General features: G+C 43.1%; 1 protein-coding gene across 2 annotated transcripts in view; it reads left to right on the top strand.

Annotated features, from left to right (window-relative positions):
* The window catches only part of ADK (adenosine kinase), a 208,474-nt gene that overhangs the window by 24,324 nt on the left and 161,525 nt on the right, over nt 1-22,625 (top strand). For both annotated transcript variants that reach the window (XM_028729084.2, XM_077930650.1), the window contains exon 3: nt 10,936-10,989. In XM_028729084.2, the coding sequence (XP_028584917.2) occupies nt 10,936-10,989 (54 nt within the window). The remainder of the gene's footprint in view (nt 1-10,935; nt 10,990-22,625) is intronic.

The following is a 22,625-nucleotide window of genomic DNA, read 5'->3' as shown; positions in this document are numbered from 1 at the left end:
CATATTTGAAAAATACAAACAATCCTGCCTCAAGGCTAACAATCTTCTTTAAAAAAAGCAAAGGTCATGTGTAAATAGCTTCTTAATTTAAGGACGCATATGTTTGAAGTGGCTGCTTATTTAATTTTCTATCTTCAAATGAAGTTCTTGAATCAGACACGTTTGGGGTGAGGGAACCCTGACATATTCAGAAAAAACTGTGGAGTTGATGAGTGGGTGGGGGGAATGAAGTACGGTACATGACTAATAACTTGGTTTTCTTTTGATTTTGGAAAGGAGAAAGGAAAAACAGGTTGTAGGGATGTTCCATTAGTCATAATTAAATTTCCGTGTATTAATGGCAAACTGAAGGAACCAGATGAGAGGAGTCCAAAGGTCTGGTTCCACTCTTGAAGTGCTGTGACTCACAACAGTGGAGACGCAAGCCGAATGCAGAAGAGCTGCTCTTTTTTGCTATTTATGTATTGCAGTGCATTTAATATGTGATGGGTATTTTGTCCTTTTCAGGTACGATAGTGGATGATAGTTGTTGTTTAGTCGTTTAGTCATGTCCGACTCTTCATGACCCCATGGACAGGGGCGCCGACTTATAAAAAATATTGGGGGGGGCCCATACCGGGGTCCTGCCCCGGGAAGTTTTCTAAATTTTAGATGAAAATTAGTGAGTTTTAAAGTTTTTTCTTCTTCTTCGGAGGCAGAGTCGGGAAGAGCGCCCGGGAAGCTGCCGCTGGTTCGCTCGGGTAGCCGGGAGAACGCAGTTCGAGGTGGTGGTGTTGGGGAGAGACCCTCGCTCAGGGCGCCACGAGACTTGGCAGCCGGCGGCCTATCTGGGGGGTTTTGGAGCGTATTTCGACGGAGCCAGAGCGATTGGGGAGGAGGGGGCTTGTTGCCGGATTCTTCAGCTGGGCCGGAGATCCGCTGCTGGGGGGTCCCTGGGCCGAGTTGTGAGCACGGCCTGCTGAAGGGAGATCCAGCTGATTGCGCGACGGGGACGGCCGGGGCTCTCCGGCTAGGGCGCGCGGCTGGCTGGCTGGCTGGCTGGCGAGGGAGCAGGTGGGGAGGAGGCGGGCCTCAACCACTTTGGCTGCCCCCCCCCCCAGCAAAAATCCTGGCTACGCCCATGCCCCCCCCAGGCCCCAGCTCCTTCTGCCCCCTCCCTTGGTTTTCTATATAGTAGACCCGTCGGAAAAGTCCCGCCTGCTCCTGCGTCCCCTGCCAAGAGATTTTCTTTCCATAATGCAAGGCTGCATTTCCCCCTTCCCACCCCAGTTGCTTGCGGGTTAGTTATTCCCCTCCATGCTCTTGAAGCAGGCAATCCTTTTTAATTTTTTTAAGGTGAGCTGAATTTCCAAGCATTTGACATTTTGGGTGAGGCGGCGGCATTCCCAGGCGCAGCGACAGATGCAAACAAAGCAAGAGGGCTGCCCTTTTGGGGAAGGAGGGTTGCTGCAACCTGCACGGCTGCCCTGGCCCCTTGGCCAAGCAAACTCCGCGGGACGGGGGGTGCTTGTCGTTGTCTCTGCGCCAAGAGGCGCCTCGGCGGGGGCCGCCCGCCCCGCGGAACAGGGAGGCGGGGAGAGCAGGGCTCCCTCCCCGGAAGTGAGCGCCTGTTGCGCAGCCGGAGGTTTCGGCATCGCGGCGCCTTGCAGGACGAGGGAGGCGCGGCGGGGAGCAGGGATGCCACTCCGAGCTTGCTGCCCCGGGTAGAGCCCGCTTGCACCGCGCCCCCATCCCCCCTCCCGGCTCGTGCTGTGTCTTGGTTCGTGTGCATGCGATCCCCTGTCTCGCGCTGCGGATCCTCTCGCGCCCGGAGAGGCGGCAGACACCATGGGGCTCCTCGCGCTGTTTCTGGTGCTTGGGTGCTTCTACAGGTACGAAGGTGCAGCGGACGCCGCGGCACGTAAGGCCACAAAGGCTGATGCTCGGCGGCGGCGCTCTGCTGGAGGGGCGCCCGAGATTATTGGGGGGGCGGAGCCCCCCCAAACGAATTTTTGAGGGGGCTCAGGCCCCCTCAGGCCCCATGGAGTCGGCGCCTATGCCCATGGACCAGAGCACGCCAGGCACTTCTGTCTTCCACTGCCTTCCGCAGTTTGGTCAAACTCATGCTGGTAGCTTCGCGAACACTATCCAACCATCTCGTCCTCTGTCGTCCCCTTCTCCTTGTGCCCTCCATCTTTCCCAGCATCAGTGGCTTTTCCAGGGAGTCTTCTCTTCTCATGAGGTGGCCAAAGTATTGGAGCCTCAGCTTCAGGATCTGTCCTTCCAGTGAGCACTCAGGGCTAATTTCCTTCAGAATGGATACATTTGATCTTCTTGCAGTCCATGGGACTCTCAAGAGTCTCCTCCAGCATCATAATTCAAAAGCATCAATTCTTCGGCAGTCAGCCTTCTTTATGGTCCAGCTTTCACTTCCATACATCACTACTGGGAAAACCATAGCTTTTACTATATGGATCTTTGTTGGCAAGGTGATGGATAGACATTCTTGGGGTTGGACATTTGACTTGTGGAAAAAAAAATCTGGTTAAATAATGATCAAGGGTGGAATTCAGTGTTCCGTCTGAGCAAGCATATCAAGTTGCCAGATGGAACAACCCCCCTCCCCTCTCCCTGTACACTGTTAGGGGGGATGTCATGGCACACACACACACACACACACACACACACACACACACACACACCCTAAGCCAATTTTAGGTGGTGTAGAAGGGGAAACCCTTTTCTGTAAGTAGAAGCCCTTGTGCAAAGTTAGTTAGGTGGCTCCAGCCCCAAGAATTAGTGCTATGAAGACAAACAGAATCATATGAGCAGGATTGATACTTTGGCTAATTAATAAAAGTAACATCTGGGAAACAATGGCATTCATTAAAAAAAAATAAACCCCCTATCTCCAGAGGTCCCAGAAGGCAGCAGAGGTTTAGCACCAGAGTTTTCCTTCTCAGCTTGTCATGTCCATTAATTTCACCGGGTCTACTCTGAATAAAACCTAATTGAATACCACCCATAGATTCCTTCCCCACCCTTGATTTATCTCCAGAGCAGCACTGTGATGATTGACCCAATGCCGTCTAATGAAATGTTATGGCTGGCGGAGAATTTGAACTTTGGTGTATCTGTTTCTAATCTGACATTCCCCTGGGCCTTTGATGCTGATGACTGCATGTGTTCCAGTTTTTGCCATGGGAGAAGGTTTCTTAGTCTTGCTAGGCTTGCACCTGAATGATAGGGTTAGGGTGATCTGCCCCACTCCTGCTCCACTTAACAAATAACACCATAATGAAAATTTTAAAAGTAAACTGCAATCTACACAATGACATTCTTGGAACAATGCTTGGCTGGTCAGTTGTCTGGCTGCCAACCCTAGCTTTGCCAGTCTTATATTATTCACTCAGCAATACTGTAAGTGCTTCTGTCCTGCTATAGAAAATGAGATGGGGAGCAAAATATGACCTTACATTCTCAACCGAGAATTACCATATTTTTCGCCCTATAGGATGCACCGGCCCATAGGACGCGCCTAGTTTTTTTTTTTTGGGGGGGGGGAGTAAAAAAAATTTATTCCCCCCCCAGGCGTGGGGCTGGGGCGGGGGAAGCCCGAGCTCAGCGCGCCCAGGCTTCAGCATGCAGGCAACTCTCCGCAAGCCGTGGGAGCCCAGCACCGGGCTCCCACGGCTTGCGGAGAGCTGCGTGAAGCCTGGAGAGTGAGAGGGGTCGGTGCGCACCGACCCCTCTCGCTCTCCAGGCTTCAGCGAAAGCCTGCATTCGCCCCATAGGACGCACACACATTTCCCCTTGCATTTTTGGAGGGGGAAAATTGCGTCCTATAGGGCGAAAAATACGGTATATGCTAAATTTGAGCTCCTCTAAAACCAGAGTCTTCAAAGTGTGAAGGTTCTCCTTGGAGATGCAGGGTATTAAAAAGAAGCTTGCATTCCCCTTATGAGTTTCTCCCTTTCACTTTAGTTTTCGTATGCCTTGCTTTGAAACCATAGGTAGGTAAACTGATTCAGCAACCGCATTATGAACAGGCCTCATGCTAGACACAGCTGAAGCACAGGCTCTGTAAGGAATCCGATCTCATGGACTACTTAGCAACTTGCAGTGACCAACTCTTTTAAAATAAAGAAAATAACAGAGCAAGATTATTTTGACACAGGAATGCTTTCAAACTCAACACTTTCCATGGCTAACAACTTAACTTTCAATGTTCTTCCCCTCCTTCCCCACTTCCCCAGTTATTCTTATACATTTATAGAACCATAGAATTGTAGAGTTGGGAGGGACCCTGAGGATCATCTACGTCAGGCATCCCCAAACTCAGCCCTCCAGATGTTTTGGGACTACAACTCACATCATCCCTAGCTAACAGGACCAGTGGTCAGGGATGATGGGAACTGTAGTCCCAAAACATCTGGAGGGCTGAGTTTGGGGACGCCTGATCTGGGTCAACCCCCTACAATGCAGGAATATGTAGCTGTCCCATGCGGAATTCGAACCTGCAATCTTGGTGTTATCAGCACTATGCACGAATCAACTATACTATGTGACCTTGCTAATGTAACAAGGCACATTAGTGGAGTAGTAAGAAGGATAAGTGGTTCTTACATAAGAAAAATATTCTACTTAATTTTTTTTCAGCAATGTAGTTACCCTTAATTTCAGCTTTTAAAAGAAAAGCACATTTAAAATTCAACATTAACATTGCCCTAGCTTGGAAATGATGATTTTTCTTGCCATTAAAAAAAAAATCAAAATAGCTTCTCTTTTACATTGTAGCAGAACTTGCCATTTTGAGAAGAACTAAGGCAGCACTGTCTATTTTTGGTACTCTTTCATGTGTGGCTTTTGGCATAAGACTTTGTGGCTGAGGATGAATACTCCTTGAGCAGATGTGATATAATTAGTTGAGGCTTGTGTTTTGGAATGCTTTATTTTTAACTTCCCCCTTTTGGGCATTTAGAAAATTTTACGCTTTTGGGCAGAGTTCCTAAGTTTAATTTCCTAATTTCTGAGGCAGTTGTACATTGATATAACTACAACATGTTTTATGGAAAGAGGAAGCTCTTCTGTATACCCCTACAGGGTACCAGGTTAAAATGGACCTGGTCCATCCTCAAAATTTGTACAGGTCAGTTTCCATTTTACTCTTTTTCATGTCATCACCCTTTTCAACCTGTTGGTGAGGTGATTGCACGGAAATCTTGGACTCTTCCTCACTTCCAATCCCCAGTGTTTCTATGTGGCCTTCAAAGGGTGGTAACACTAGCTTAATGCTGGGAGTTTGCAACCTGTTCTCTCTCTATATATTTACAGTCACCGCATGAAGCATTTGAACAGCTGTTGCGAGACTATTACAAGACTTTTCTGCTTTTCAATGAGGCCAGCAGGGCAGGCAAGATAAAGTTTTTACTAAAGTACAAAGAATACAAGGGGCATAATTCCTATTTCTTTTTGCCACCTCTCGTAAAAAATAATTGTGATATTGGATTGTAGTATTTGCATCCACACATGGAGATGCTTAAACCCCTTTTGTGTCTCTTGCCTTGAATTCCTAATCCTCTGGTTCCATTGGGCAATCATAATTTATTTTAAGGCTCAGAATTGTGTTGTATTTCAATCCAGAGTGACGAAGGCCTGTCTGAATGTAATAAATGCACCATAGTTGGCCACAGTGCAATGATTAACAAGCTTTAGGCTTTCCTTGCTTTCTCAATCCATTTTTAATCATTTAAACCTATTATTTTGGTGTTAAGTTCAAAAGCTCTTTAAACCTTATACAGTATTGATTGCAGCTTATAATCTTGTTGTCCAAATGCATGATAAGAGTGAGCCTGCTTGATAGAATGGGCAGTTTCAAAACTTTAGCTATACAGAAATAATTATATGTCATAAAACGCAACTACATAAAGCAATACTGATATTTTAGGCCACATAATGTGGTTAATAAAAGGACGTGAATATCTCAGGAATGGGGTGAAGGGCTAGTGACTAGTAAGACATATATGTAACAAGAAGCTGTATTGTAATTTGCATTGAACTCTTTAATTGTGAAGCCAATAGCTCTTTCAGACTTCCACTGACTTGATAAAAGGCAGCTCTTTGGAAAACATTTATTTATTTTTTAAAAGCAGCTGAAATGATGGCTCATTGGCTACAAGATATTATATTTGTACTTGAAGGAACTCCTTTAGTGCCAGGAATTGTCAGCATCGCCCTTGAGCCAGTGCCACCAACTGGACTCATACACTTCAGCCCCGACTGGGCTAGGCGAGCTGGGTAGCACCGCCAGAGACCTCCTTTCTCACAGGAACAGGTCACAGTGCTGTGGACTCACAGCTTAGAGCTGAGAGCACCGGATTCACTGTCTCAATAATACAGTCGTTGCGCAGCAGAGTTTTGCAGAGTCTTGCAGAGTATAAACCACTCGGAGAGCAGCTCTGTAAAATATCTTCCTTTTATTCTGTAACTACAACTATGATACAAAACTATATACAGAGCTGAATATTCTAAGCATAAATCAATGCTACACTGAGAGTCTGCAGCTGCACTTAGCAGCAACCTTATCTCTAGGATCTCTAACACTCTCTCTCTCTCTCCCCGATACACTGACTGACTGACTCTCTCTCTCTCACACACACAGATGTGGTGCTGGGCAGAATAAGTAGATAGCAGGACACGCCTCCTCCTCTCTGGAGAGTCAGCAGAGACCATCAGGAGATCATCAGGAGATTCTTGGGTATGGGAGGGGTGAAATCTCCTCAGGAATGTCACAGGGCAAATTTGATTAGCAGAATTACACCGGCTCCATTTAAATTTTATTTATTTGTTAAATTTGTATACCGGCTGCCCTCCATCCATAGCTCTCAGGGTGACTCACAACCTAAAAATACAATGGGGGTGCTGTCAGAAATTGTCATTCTGTGCTGAGTTCTCCAGCATAACTAGGAAGATTGCTCATCACATGTTGTAACATCCTCCCATTGTGCATTTTCTCATGCAGCATCATTAATTGCCCCTGGCAAGGGCAGGAAAGCCATAACACAATGATGCCACAAAACAAAGTAACTGATGCTAAATGCTATGGGAAAGAAAAAGGAGATACTGTATTGACTACATCATTGTGCTGCATGCAGTATATATTTCTGCCTTTGTTTGAGTTAAAATTATCATCATTCAGCTGAAACTCCGTACACTAACACCCAAAGAAAAGTTACACTCAGCAATTGGATAAATGTTCCTATGGCGGCCAGAGCAAACTCTGCAGCTTGGTCAGCAACCATGTCACTGCACACAGAAATTGCTAGATGCTAAGCAGCTTGCCCTGTGATCTGGCTCCATGCCACCTCAGTTGCATACGGACGCTTGAACTATATTATATGAATTATGTGGGACTGCCTTGATAACATCAGAACTACTCGCAACATCACCATTCGTTTCTAGCGTGGATTGTAACGACTTGAGCTTCATAACTTGTTGAAATGTGATGGGGCTGGGCTGCTTTTTAACAGATTTGTTTTGTTGTATATCATAATTATGGATTTTTTTTAAAAAATCTTTTGATGGAATTGCTTTATTGTGTATTTTAATTACGTGTGGATATTTTATAATTGATTTTATACTTGTAAACTGCTTAGAAGTCACTTTGGCATGTAAGTGGTAAATCAATCAATCAATCAATCAATCAATCAGAGAAGTGTGTTTTGCAGCTGCTATTATATCTCTGACATATTGCATGACTTGCTATTGGGTGCTATTTACAGACAAAACCAGTTGTTTAGAACTTTCAACCCTGTTAGGTAAAGTAAAGGTACCCCTGCCCGTACGGGCCAGTCTTGACAGACTCTAGGGTTGTGCGCCCATCTCACTCTAGAGGCCGGGGGCTGGCGCTGTCCGGAGACACTTCCGGGTCACGTGGCCAGCGTGACAAAGCTGCATCTGGCGAGCCAGCGCAGCACACGGAAACGCCGTTTACCTTCCCGCTATTAAGCGGTCCCTATTTATCTACTTGCACCCGAGGGTGCTTTCGAACTGCTAGGTTGGCAGGCGCTGGGACTGAGCAACGGGAGCGCACCCCGCCGCGGGGATTCGAACCGCCGACCTTTCAATCGGCAAGCCCTAGGCACTGAGGCTTTTACCCACAGCGCCACCCGCGTCAACCCTGTTAGCATTAAGTTAATGGATATGACGTTCTTTTTTTGTTAAATTCTCCTTTTTTGGCTGTCTAAACTATCCTTATTATGACTTGGGCTTTGGGCCTGTTGGGATTTCATTAATAGCGTCTGAGTTGGACATAACTCAGGCTTTATTTTCTAATATCCACATTTTATGTTTACCAAGGGATGGGCTGAATATGATGTGGCTTGCTTCTAATTGTACTATGTATCTAAGCCATTTCCTCCATTAAAAGTCTTATCTTCCAAATGCTAACTTCAGTCAAGGATCATTAGTTTCCAAAGTGTCTCTTAAGTGCTTGGAAAGGAGCTGAAGTACCATAATATTTCATTTGGCTACAGCTGCGTGCTTATAATTTGCTCATTGTCCAGCTTAGAATCTTGAAGTTTCTAACAGTCATGCATGATCATTCTGAAATGAGAAAAAAGAAAGTGTTTGTTATGACTGCTTTAGTGTAAAGTAGTTAAGATCTGAGGGGCACCTTATACATCAAAAAGGAATTGGTTCAGATATAAATAGACTCAAAATGTGCATTGAAAATGTCCATTAATTTTTAATGACCTGAACTGATTTTTTAAGTCTGGAAGCTATGTTCATGGAGCCAGTAGGATATAATGACTAATAGGTTGGATAGGCCTGGTTTAAAAGCTGCTTATTTGTGAATGTGAGCCTTGGATCAGAGGATAGTAAGTTAAACAGTTTCACTGGAAGGCAGGGAAAATGAAGGATGTATTTCATAAGTAGGTGGCTACCATAAAACTTAAAATTGCTTAGCCAGTTAAAATGATTCATATACACCTTGTTTTTCAAATGCACACACATCCATTTATTGGAAACCTAATTTCCAATAAGTTTTGTGAGTGGGTGGGTGAGTGATGAGTATTGGGCCAAAGCTGGCTGCTGTTCTGGAAACTTGACCTTCAATTTAGCTTCGAGCTCTGTACCCTTTTGGTGGTGTATGTGGTTTGCTATGTATTGCACTCTGATGCCACAGTGCTGCAAAGGGAATACTTACAGACAAATACAAGGGCACATACCCAGGTTCAGAAAACAGGTCATTACCGTAAATCACTCTAGTAGGCTACTGCACAAAGGAAAAACCTCTTACTATTCAGCAGCTAGTGAACCTGTTGGAACTTGTACATGCTTTGTGCTTGCAAAAGATGCAAGTACTGTCTTTAGCAGCTACTTACCTTTTAGAAAATGGGATGCTCTGAGGTCCCTCACTGTGTTCAATTTTTTTTGCCATACTCATCTAGGTCAGGTGATGGGTGAAGCGTCAGCCTTTTACAGGCTTTTTCTAGACCAATATTGTGATAAGGGACGACTGCGAGAAATTTGAGAAACATACAGTATACTGAAGGGAGAATATTTGAAGGAGATCAGAGAACTCTTTGACTTAAAGGAGGACACCCACCAATCTCAGCTATTGAAGGAGCAGTCACTGAAACCAGGGCATTTGCATCAGATTTGTGGTTCGGTATCCCCTCTTTGTTGGAGAGTTTGCTCTACCCATGGTACCTATCTTCATATGTGGTGAGAGTGCCAGATTGTTAGTAAGTTTTGGGGTGATGTCTCCTACACAATTTCGAACTTTTTAAATTTCACAGTGGTTAAAGATGCTGAGTTGGCTTTACTGCCACTATTTAAGGAAGTTAATAAAAAAAACATACTATTCAAACCATTGATGGTTCACCACCTCGTGGCTGTTCTTACGGAGCTTACTTTTCTGTGGAAGAGAGATTGTCAATTAATTAGGCAAAATTGGCTTGCTATAGTCTGGAAAACAGTGCTTGCTGAAAAACTAACACAGCATTGCTGAGTGGTTAGAGATGAACTTGAAAGAGACAATTTTTATGACAATTTCCTTTTCTTGATGAACTCTTCTGCAGGGAGCCCCAACCACTTGCTGCTCAGCATTTTGGGGGGGGCGGGGGAGGCTATTTGTATTGACATGTGTTTTATGGGGGAGGGGAGCCACCTTATTTCTTTTTGACAATTGATCTTTGTGGGTGGTTTGTGCTGGTGCAGTTTGGTTGCAAGCCTTGTGGACTATTTACTTCTCCTTGTTTTGTTTGTACTTCCTTTGCATGCGAAGGAGGGAAATGGCATTATGTTATGGAGGATGCATAGAGACTTCTTATCCTTCTTAGAATTTGTACGTCCAAACTGTAGTGCCTGTCTTCTTGAAAAGTAGCTCCCATTCATAGTACACAATGGCAAGAAGAAAAATATGTATGTGAAAGACTGAAGAAACTAAGCCCCTTCTTTATTTTGTAAAATGAGCACTTTACGTGACATGGATCCATGAACTAGAAGTCCAAATGTATTAAATATTTTTTATCTGTCTTAAAAGTAGAGGCTTAGATAGAGACAGAAAAAATGTGCATATGTAGATGTTGCTGTGAAAGAAAAGAAAAAAAGAAGTATCATGATACGATTTTCCAGATGGATGAGAAGGTCTCTCTTCCATAGGTGTACATTTTCTGTTTTTTCTTAAAATCATATTCTGTCACTTTTTTGTGCTGCTTTGCAACTGTTTTAAAGCTGTTTTATTAAATTTTGTACATCACATATGTGGAAGCAGGTTAATAAACAATACTAGTAATGTTGGTTGTTGGTTATTGTTATTATAAACTTATGTTAGCATGTCCAGTACATAATAAAGAAGTCAGTCATATTTTCACTTCCAGGCTCTAAAACTGAAAATGGGATTGAGTAAATTTCTGATTTCAGTAACTCTCTTCCCCTCTCTATTTTCAGATATGGGTTGAAACCAAATGACCAGATCTTGGCAGAGGAGAAACACAAAGAGCTGTAAGATATTAAATAAGTTATTTCTTAAAATTGTGGGTTTAGAAATATATGCTTCTCCTTTTTTAGCTGGGAAAGTTGCTCTTTTAAAACTATTTCAGACAGATGTGGTCATGGTGAAAACTGCTTTGCTCTCTTGGCTGCTGCAGTTGTATGTTTGAATGCTGTCTTTTGTGTGCGTGTGTGTGTGTGTGTGAGAGAGAGAGGAGAGATGTTATTGCTTTCTAAAAGATGACATTTGAAATGTGCTCACAGACAATAAGTTAGATAATGAATTATGATCAAATCTGCAAGCTAATAACTTCTGACGAAGAACTCTAAAACATTCTGGTTGGGAGGGTGGAAATATTGGATGACAGCAAGTTCCAGCAAAAACAAACTAAGTGTACCCAGCTTTTGCAGCTGTTACCTTCCTTTGTGCTTGTAAGTATGGTTTTGCTAAAAAACTAAGTCCTGAAAACTAAGCCCACCTAATCCTGAATCCTGTTCTCACAGTGGCTGTTAGTTATAATGTTAGAGGTACCCTTTAAATACTATTGACATCAATAAAAAGATATCTTGCAAAGTCAGATAATCTGTATCTATCGGCTTCTGTTCTTAAACTTAAAATAGCATTGGCTCAAACCATGGTTGTGCTCTTTTGCCTGCCTTCCTCTTAGCTTCATAAACTCATTCCTGCCATAAGTTCGTTCCTGTTTGCAAACCATGGTTTGGCATGATGTCAAACTCGTCATTTCTGATTCTAGTTGGCTTCCTTTCTTAACAAAGCTTTGATGTGATGTTTGATCTGGACCTCGCTCTGCACAGTGGGAAATAGCAAGGTCTGAAAGATATTTCAAATCTTAGATAAAATGTTAGCATTGTATCTTTCTACAGTTCGACTACTCTCAACTGCTAAATGTGCCACTGCTATTACAATGGCATTGACACGTTGACTTACATGAAGGGGGAAGACTAAAAATAAAAGTACTGTTGGCTGCAGTCATCTTAAACGGTGCATGTTATGGGGGAAAACTAGTAAAAGGAGAACTGTACTCCAGCTTCTATTTGTTTTGGAGTGTGGAGGATGACCTGTGTCTGTCTGGTTTTAAAAATACTCACATAAAATTATGTTTGTTTCCAAGTGCTGTTTATCCTTTCCGTAATGTGGGAGGAAAAGCCTCTGACTGATTCCTTGAACATTTTTTTCCATTCCTATTTGTAAGAATCCCTTCTTTAATACAGGCTTCACCACTCTTTCTTTAGCTGCCCATTCTGGTGGCTTCTCTTCCACTGAACGTAATAATTCAATGAAGATTCTTAAACATGATGATGGTAAATATAAATGTCTCACTTGAGCTTATCAGTTGTTTGGTGAAAATACTCTTTATACAGTGGTACCTTGGGTTAAGTATTAAATTCATTCCGGAGGTCCGTACTTAACCTGAAACTGTTCTTAACCTGAAGCACCACTTTAGCTAATGGGGCCTCCTGCTGCTGCCGCGTTGCTGGAGCACGATTTCTGTTCTCATCCTGAAGCAAACTTCTTAACCTGAAGCACTATTTCTGGGTTAGCGGAGTCTGTAACCTGAAGCGTATGTAACCTGAAGCGTATGTAACCCGAGGTACCACTGTACCTCTATCAAGAAGTACAGTTTTACACCATAGAATGATTTATACTTTTTTAAAACAACAGCAACAGCAATCCCACAAATGTCGTTGAATCTCTGTTACATCTTTTTCCTGAGAATATTTGAAGTGAACTTGAGTTGCATGTTTAAGGACTTTCAATTCTAAAATTTGTTCTGTTGCAGCAATATATATAAAAAACCCCAGCTGAAAAAAGATAATTTATTCCCCTACCTGCAGTTCTTATTTTGGACACATACAAAGTACTTATTGTGCATTTGTCTGTGGAATATTTGTCCATTTGAAAGTGACCAAACTTTCTGTTTCATGTTGAGTTTTTGTTATTGCGGATCTGACATCCTGTTTCTGTAATAAAATAAGCACTTCTATTTGTGAACAAAGTGTGCCTTTGAGATTGTAGCAGATAGACCCTTCCTCTATAATATTCTTGAAATATTAACAGCTTTTTAGTCCTTTTTATTAAAATGTTATGGAAGAGTGTGAGTGAGAGTGCAGAAGTGATGGGGAGATCCTTTGCACCTCCATATTGTGATGTCCTTTCTCTCTCTCTCTCCCCCCCCCCCCCCGCCATTTCAGATGGATGTGGTTAATTCTTGCCTTCCTGTTCAATGAAGAATTATCTTCTTTAAAGGGAAAGGCTAAAGTTCCCAGCTTATTTCTGTGCCTTTTTAATACCTGGTTCTCAGCAAGCAATAATTGAGTAGATGAAGCCTTTGCCAACTTAGAGATGACTATGTCACAGACAATTGGTAACTTGCTGTATTATGTGACCCACACCCCTGGGTTGACCTATATATCCAAGTCTGGACTGCAGTGACACCCCCCACACCAATTTTGTGCATAGCTGGGGGGGGGGGTTAGGGGGCACTTTTAGAGTATGTGAGGGTCACTCCTATGAATGTCTACATAATAAGCTTCATAGAGTTCAGAAGGACTTAATTCCAGGAAAATGTTCGTAGTAATGCAGCCTACATGCTTGTGTCGTTTTTAAAACATGGGACACACAAAAATATGCCTTGGGCAAAGACAGAATGTGCTTACATGAGCAGTACTCTGTCAGGGGTTGTAATTCCCTCCCTCCCCCCCCCTCTCTCTCTCTCTCTCACACACACACACACACAATTTCACCAGGCAGATGCATGAGCAATGAGGCTTGAGTACATATAACTAATTTTCACTTTGCCATGGCTTGCTAGGTGGCCCAAAGAGTTTCTATAGTGTCATGATCTTTGAAATTTAAAGAAAAAGCATTTAGAGTAGATAAATTTTTAATAGGGCTTTCAAAATGCCTACAAAATTGCCTGTTACAGCTGGAACGTGCCTGGGATGCGGTTCTTGGGCTGCCATGTGATTGACTCATGACTAAATGAGATAATAGTCTGGTTTGTTCCCCATAAAGCTCAGTTTATAACTGAGGATGGATTTCTGAAATGTCTCTTTTTAGTAGGTCAGCTTGGCACAGATGTGACTGAGATGCAGTAGCTGAACATCAGAACCTCACAGTCAAAGAGTTTACAGAAGCACTAGTGAGTGCTTCTTAAGAACAACACAGCCCGCTTAATCTGCAGGCATCCCTTTATAGATTTTGTTGTTCCATACTGCTTAAAAACAGGGACGTGGGTGGCGCTGTGGTTTAAACCACTGTGCCACTTCGACTTGCTGATTGGGAGGTTGGCGGTTCGAGGCCCCACGATGGGGTGAACTCCCGTTGTTCGGTCCCAGCTCCTGCCAACCTAGCAGTTCAAAAGCACACAGTACAAGTAGATAAATAGGTACCACTCCGGCGGGAAGGTAGATGGTGTTTCTGTGCGCTGCTCTGGCTTCGCCAGAAGTGGCTTAGTCATGCTGGCCACATGACCCAGAAAAACTGCGGAAGTGGACAAACGCCAGCTCCCTCAGCCTGTAAAGCGAGATGAGCTCTGCAACCCCAGAGTCGTTCGTGACTGGACTTAACTGTCAGGGGTCCCTTTACCTTTACTGCTTAAAAATGTTTACTGTCTTGTGTGAAACCCAAATGTGAGCGAGTGAGGATAGTACCACCAGAAAGCATGTGAAAGTGTAAACCCGACCAATTGTTTTAAACTGATATTGCTGGCCAGGAACCTTATCAGATTCCTGCCAGTCCTAAACACTTCAAAACACATGCTGAAGTGTTGGTATGCCAATATGCTGTTCATGACTCAACGCTAGTGGAAGTGAAAGCCTCCCCTGTAGAGGATACTTGGAATACTTGAATCCCTCCACAATTGATTTCTAATTGATCTTACACTTGCAATGTACTGTCAGTTCACTGTGTCAGGTTGCCAAGCCATGGAACAGCACCAAGAAACCAGATATGTCATCCTTTGAATTCTGAAGAGCACACATAGCAGATAGCAAATGTTTAAAACAGTTTCAATGCTTAGCATGTTGATTTTACTGTCTTAATGATGTAAAACAAGAACTGCAAAGCTGTCACGACTTTTGAAAAGCTCTCTGGAAGTACTTGTACTTGATAAAGCATACTTGCAGCTTTGTACGTTACAGCCCATGTGCAAAGGCTGTCAGATGTCTGCATGCTGTGACTTTCTGCATGGGGATCATACCATTTGTGAGCCAAATAATCTCTGCGTGCCAGCTCTGCATGTATTGGCAGCCATGGGGCTGGTGTGGATGCTTGCTACAAATTTAGGCCGTGGATATGATAAATTTTCTAGGTGGTTTTCAACAGCCTGCCTTGGTAAATTGTAGGTTATGAAAGTGGACATTAGTGGAGAGGAAATGAAAATACTGTTTTGAGAATAACAGCAAAAAAACCAGTCACAATTTCAGTAAAAAATAATATTGTGGAGTATATGGAGAGTAGTGCTTATAAAGAGTGTATCTTGCAGCCTGATTCTAACTATTCTAATTATTTTGGCTAAGCCTAACTTTGTATAAGGGATGCGGGTGGCACTGTGGTCTAAACCACTGAGCCTCTTGGGCTTGCCGATCAGAAGGTCGGCGGTTAGAATCCCCACGACGAGGTGAGCTCCCGTTGCTCGGTCCCTGCTCCTGCCAACCTAGCAGTTCGAAAGCACGCCAAAAAGTGAAAGTAGAAAAATAGGTACCACTCTGGCGGGAAGGTAAAGGGCGTTCCCGTGCGCTGCTCTGGTTTCGCCAGATGTGGCTTAGTCATGCTGGCCACATGACCAGGAAAAACTGTCTGCGGACAAACGCCGGCTCCCTCGGCCTGTAAAGCGAGATGAGCACCACAACCCCAGAGTCATCTGCGACTGGACTTAACTGTCAGGGGTCCCTTTACCTTTACCTTTTTAAACTTTGTATAGAATTGAACTGCCAATGGTATAGCTATATATTTCCACTGGAAATATTAACAGGTGTGGGTGGGTGTTACTTCTTTTGTTTTTTTTTATAGCAAGTCTGCCCTCGAGATTTTCTTCTTTTCTATAATTCTCATCAACCATAGTCAGCACAATTGGAGTTGTGGTTAAAACATCTGGAGGGCAACAGATTAGGAAAGGTTGGTGTAGCTATTAGCATGTGAAAATAAGCTTGAAAACACACAGTTTCTCATGAAATCTCAGATTCAGGGCAGTGTGGTGTGGAGCTGAGGTAGATTTCTGGTGGTCAAAGGTGGTGCTTCAGTGCTCTGAATAATTTTTCCTTGTGGGTATCAGAAAGAGATTACACAGGTTTGTTACAACTACTTTATTCAAATGGCAAAACTTGAGCCACCTTTTGATGTTAAATTTGGATTTAGTTCTTTATTACAAAATGTGCACAGCTCTGTTTATAAGCAGATAGAGTTGTTATGAGAAATATATTGTATGGTACTTCACTCAATGTAATGAAGGAAGGTACACACCCCAAATGCATTCTGTACCTATTTTGGTGTGGCAGCTATGTCATCCTACGTGAAGGGGGTTCTGGCAATAGCATTGGCAGGAACTGAGAGATTTCTGTCTGTTGGCAATGGAGGACAAAAGCTATTAATATATGTCTTACATTCTGGACTTTTAATTCCTGGATTGAATTAACCTATGAATGAAATTGAAGTTTCCTGCATCTACGATTGGCCTATTCATCTTGCTGCTAACTGTAGGTTTTCCCCTCTGCCCATGGACTTTTGCAGTGCCCTAGCCGCTGAAAAAGAGACGCATATTATTCTGGTTCATTTCTTTTAATCAAATCGTGCTGTGCTGATGATGCAAATGCACAAGTTAGACTTTTGAAATTGCAGTGTAGTTTATTTTGATACTAATAAACTACAGTACATAGATGATGCCACTAGAGGTCATGATGTGCATTTGAAGTGGAGTTGATTTGTGTGTGCTTTTCAACTGGGAGGCAGGATATTGCACTGTGACCTTCTGCCTACTTGAATATTTCACATCAGCTACCCCCCCCCCCCCGCCCCATATACACCATATAGTGCATATATTCCCAGGCTCATTCCATTGCACTTTAGTTTGGAAAATGATGACTGAAAGCTGCCCTTTCTGTCCTTTTTGTTTACGGTTTATTTCAAAAGTGTGCAATTGTAAATTTGTCTGCTTTGTACTGGACAAGATCCTGGCTTGTTAGAATAAAAGTTCAAGGGTTACATAACCTTGGATTGGTAGTTTCAGTTAAAGTCTGTTTCTCCAAAAAAGGAAACCTGAAAGGTGCTCTCAGAGCTGCTTTAGCACTGAGCTGTGAACTGGGAAGTTCAAGGTTCAAACTTTACCACTGCCATGAATTCACTATACGATTTTAGTTCAGCTCATAGGTTAGATTACTGCAGTGCGTTCTGTGTTGAGCTGCCTCTGGAGACTTTTTGGAAACTTCAAGTGGTGCAGAATTTGGTGGCCAGCTTGCATATTGGAGCAAGACGGTTAGAGCATATTACAGCAATTCTGGCCTGACTGCACTGGATGACAATTAGTTTCTGGGCCCAATTCAAAGTGCTAGCTTTGACCTATAAAGCCTAAAATGGCTCAGGACCATAATACCTCAAGGTCCACCTCACCAATATAAACCAACCCAAAACCTGCAATCACCAGAGGCACTTCATCTTTAAATACCTGGGATAGCTCAGTTGATAAAGGTAAAGGTAAAGGTACCCCTGCCCGTACGGGCCAGTCTTGACAGACTCTGGGGTTGTGCGCCCATCTCACTTAAGAGGCCAGGGGCCAGCGCTGTCCGGAGACACTTCCGGGTCACGTGGCCAGCGTGACATCGCTGCTCTGGCGAGCCAGAGCCGCACACGGAAACGCCGTTTACCTTCCTGCTAGTAAGCGGTCCCTATTTATCTACTTGCACCCGGGAGTGCTTTCGAACTGCTAGGTTGGCAGGAGCTGGGACCGAACAACGGGAGCGCACCCCGCCGCGGGGATTCGATCCGCCGACCTTTTGATCGGCAAGCCCTAGGCACTGAGGCTTTTACCCACAGCGCCACCCGTGTCCCAGCTCAGTTGATAGAGCAGTATTATTATTTATTATTTATTGAATTTATATACTGTACTGCCCTATACCCAGAGGTCTCAGGGCGGTTCATGAGACTCTTAATCTCAGAGTGATGGGTTTGAGCCCCACGTTGGGCAAAAGATTCCTGCATTGCAGGGGGTTGGACTAGATGACCCCTGGTGTACCTTCCAGCTTTACATTTTATGTGCCCCCTCCACAAGAGGTCAGAGGGTGACAATATGAAAACAGGCCTTTTCTGCAGTAGCTTCTTAGTTGTGGAATGTTACATACCTTGTTTGTGAAATGTTAGATACCTTTAGGTGCCAGGAGAAAATGTTTTTCTATAACCAGGTCTTGGGCTGATTAAACAATCTATGGTATTTTAAATGTGTTTGTGGGAGGGGGCTTATTTGTTTGCTTTTTGTATGTTTTTTGTATTTTAGTTTTTTAATTTTATGTTGTCCCCTGCACTGTGATCTTTGGATGAATGGCAGTATACAAATTTGATAAGTAAGAAATAAATATCTCTACCAGTCTTACATCTGCAATATGGGGATAATAGTGACCTATCTTACAGGGTTGATATACAGATTACTATGGGAATATTTGTGACATGGTTTGTAGCTTTACATAACTGTAGAAACTCATCCTATTTTGTTCCTTCCTTCTGCCCTGGCAAGATTCCTTTTTTAATAAAAACAACAGAAGAGAAAGGCTTCAAGATGCACTAGAAGTATGCACCTAATTAGACCCCAAGCATTCTGACTGTGAAGACTTTTGCCAGAGGCATTATGAAAAATGTAATTTCATACATTCATTTGGATAAAGTACTGTTTTCAAAAATATCTCTCCAGCACATCGCTGGGACAGGCCCAATGCAGCTTGTTTTTTCCTCCGTTTTTCAACATCTTGATTACTATAATGGCAAAGTTTGGCTGGTGATACATTGCAATGTTGAAATGCTGCTATCGCCCAGCCCTAGTCACAATCAAATACAGCATCACTGTAGTGTTGTGATTTCTGTATGTTCAGGACACCACCTCAGAGTTTACCTTGCCATTTTTCTCCAGAAAAAGTAAATCATAACATTTTAAAAAACGAAACAAAACCAGAAGCCCATGGTTTAATTGGATGTTTGCTTTCATGGTTAAATGGCAAGTTGCTACACTTAGGAAGCTGACGTAGTTAAAACAAGTGTAGACAGCTATGGTTGCATTGGACACTGGGGACTAATAAATTTGGAGCAAACAGCTGTTAGCATAGGAGCATTCAGATTTTGATGCAGATATTGCCACACTTACTTTGTGTCTCAGAGATAACAGATCTTTGTGATGTTTCTGTAAAGCAGTGGAAAGATGGGCAGCATTATAAGAAAATGTTTTTATGTATGAATTACATGTTTGGCTGAGGGGAAACAATTATACTTAATTTGAGCTTAACATCCACAAACAAGGCCTAATTTATGTGGGGGTTGGCTCCCTCTGTAGTATTTGTTGAAAACTGCAGCCTGTCTTCTTGCCCTGCGTTAAAACTACTCCCATGCAGAATGTCTCAATTGTCTTTTGTGCTCTGTTACCTCAAACAAAACGGCCAAAGAAAAATTTCAGCTAGTAGCAGTGTTTCTTGAGCTGTAAAATTGAGAATGTTCATCACGGTTAGAAAAAAAAGTATTTGCCTGTGATGCCAGGAGTGACAGTTGCACATCTGGGAAAGCACCTACTCATGGCTACGACCAGGATCAAGTTCCTACAACAACCCAGGACTCCAGCCCAGACCTGTTTTCTCTTGCTCATTTCTTAACCCCAAACAGCGAGAGAGAGATTTATTACTTGCTGAAGAAAGAAGCACACTGTATTGCAGTCACTGATGACACCACTGCCTCTGTTTACTCTGTACGACTAGGGAAAGCACATCCCTGCATCACCTAGTGGCAAGGTACAAGCCAAATTCTAAGATTATTCTCTTCCATCACTCTGGCCTTCTCTACTAATGTTCTCCAGCTTTACCAGCCCTCCTCTTCCTTTCTTTGTCTCCATCTTCTCGTTTTGGTCTCCATCACCAGTTCTCTTCTGTTGTTCCTCCTTGATCTCTCCACCCTCCTCCCTGTTCTGCCACCATTCAGGATTTAAGTGCTTTCCACCTAATGAGCAACCACACACCTCTCAACATTCTGAGCTGCAATGGTCTGTTTTGTTTCTTTCTGGGCCAGTATTCAAGTCACTATTCCCTATCCTATAATGCTCCCATTCTAAAATGACAGGACCGTCAGTGCAATAGTTGTCTACCCACTGGGCTGGCGTTTGTATGTATTTTGCAAGATGGAGGTTTTTAAAAGAAGTTTGGATGGCCTTCTGTCAGGGATTCTTTAGCCATGATTCCTGCGTTGCAAGGGATTGGATGAATGGCCGTCGGTTCCACTTCCAACTCTATGACTCTATGCTTCTACGTCATTGGTGCAATAATAATGCATTAGTGGTGGGTTTATAACGGACCGTCCAAACACCATTCCACTCTATTAGTTGTTCTGCGATGCTTTCCCAGTGTTACTGCATTATTGCCATCCGGAAGAGCTGTCTTGCACTATAGTGCAACAAAAGTGGGGACCCCCCCCCCATCACCCTGAACATCTGTGGTTTAAGAAGTTACAGCATTTCAGAAAAAAAGCTACAGGACTTGCACTGATTGGGAACAAAGCAGTCTGACCACCTTGAAACCTTTCAGGCACAAATAGTATTGAAAGCAAGATTGGTTGTAACCATTCAGATACAACCATTCGGAATGAGTGCACAGTAAAAAGGAGATCTGGAGGGTCCCTGTTACTAGAATTGTATGGTTACAGCGTCCCTCTTTTTTATAACTAAAACATCCTTGGCCAAAAAACATTCCCCTTATGAGGAATCTTTTCCACTTCTCTTGGACAGGGACTCTCACCTGAAGAATTTCATGGGGCATTTTTAAAAAACTATAGTATGCACACAAAGAAGTAAAGAAGGTAAAAAAGACCAAACCTGGCCAAAAAGACCAAACCTGTTACCCAGGAGTTGCTTACTGTTAGGTCCAGGATACAGCTAAAACTACAGTGGTACCTCGCAAGACGAATGCCTTGCAATACGGAAAACTCGTAAGACGAAAGGGTTTTTGGTTTTTTGAGTTGCTTCGCAAGACGATTTTCCCTATGGGCTTGCTTCGCAAGACGGAAACGTCTTGCAAGTTTGTTTCCTTTTTCTTAAAACCATTAATACAGTTGCGACTTGACTTCGAGGAGCAACTCATAGCACGCGGTGTGGTAGCCTTTTTGAGGTTTTTGAAGACTTTGGTGATTTTTGAAGCTTTTCCAAAACTTTTCCGAAACTGTGCTTCGCAAGACGAAAAAATCGCAAGACGACAAAACTTGCGGAATGAATTAATTTCGTGTTGCGAGGCACCACTGTATTTCAGCATATTGGCGGTCCACAAGCCAGCCTAGATGATATTTTTTCTCTTGCAGACTTTGGGAATCAGGGTTGTCCTTGCTTCCAGACTGTCCTCTATCCCAGTGTTTTCCAACCTTGGGCCTCCAGCTGTTTTCAGACTACAACTCCCTGACCACTGGCTTGCTGGCCAAGGATGATAAGAGTTGCAGTCCAAAAACAGCTGGAGACCCAAAGTTGGGAAACACTGCTCTAACCTAAAATGACCAGTCTGCAGCAACAGTGGACTGCCTAACAGAGACATAAATAAGCGTACAATGTTTCTGTAGATGTGCAGCATACTCATTGAAACCACTTCAATTAATTAATAACGTGTTGGCTCCTTGTACAAAAGCTTATCAGCTTTGAGCTATGTTTCACCTGCATCCCTGTACTTAACATAAATCCCTTTAGTTTTATCTCAACTCTTTTAGGATGATGCAGTTGCTAAGTCGCCAGTGAAAAATAGGATGCAGTCACTTTGAATGAATGTGAATAGACCGCCACTTGATGGTGCTGCTGTTATGCGATTTGTTTAATGTGGTCACTGTGAAATTAAATTGAAAAAGCTGTGTAACACGAGACCTGCTAAAAGGAAACCTGATGATATTGCACCACTAAACCACAGGGAAAATAATTCATTGCTACCCCCATTCAATCTGTTCGGGTTACACAATCTGCAGAGCTCAAATAAGGATCATAAAACAGATCTTTAAAATAAGCTTGGCAGGAAGCCTGCCATTCTACAACATAGTCACTTTAATAGTGATGGCATGCCTGGAAAAAGGGACATGCACCCAGTCAGCTCTGTAACATCTGCATATTCATATGATGTCTAATTATCCTCAAAGAGATATTGTTATTGAAATTGTCACTTGGAATGCCTTTCTAACAAGGATGCTGTCTTTAAAAACAGCAGGGAGTGCATCATTATCTACCTATTACATTTTTTGGTAAAAAGTTTTGACTCCTTTATGCAAATATAATGCACTGCACCATACAGATGAGAAGGTAAATAGGCTTTGAAAGCCCTTCACTTTTTAAAGTAAGAGAGAAAGATGTGTTCTCAATATAAATTTGCATTTCAAGACGTAAGCAATTATATGAAAAGGTGTGCTTCCATCTGAAGGCTGC

This window comes from Podarcis muralis, chromosome 6 (genome assembly GCF_964188315.1).
Source record: "Podarcis muralis chromosome 6, rPodMur119.hap1.1, whole genome shotgun sequence".
Taxonomy (NCBI): Eukaryota; Metazoa; Chordata; class Lepidosauria; order Squamata; family Lacertidae; genus Podarcis; species Podarcis muralis.
This window is presented reverse-complemented; position numbering and strand designations above follow the sequence as displayed.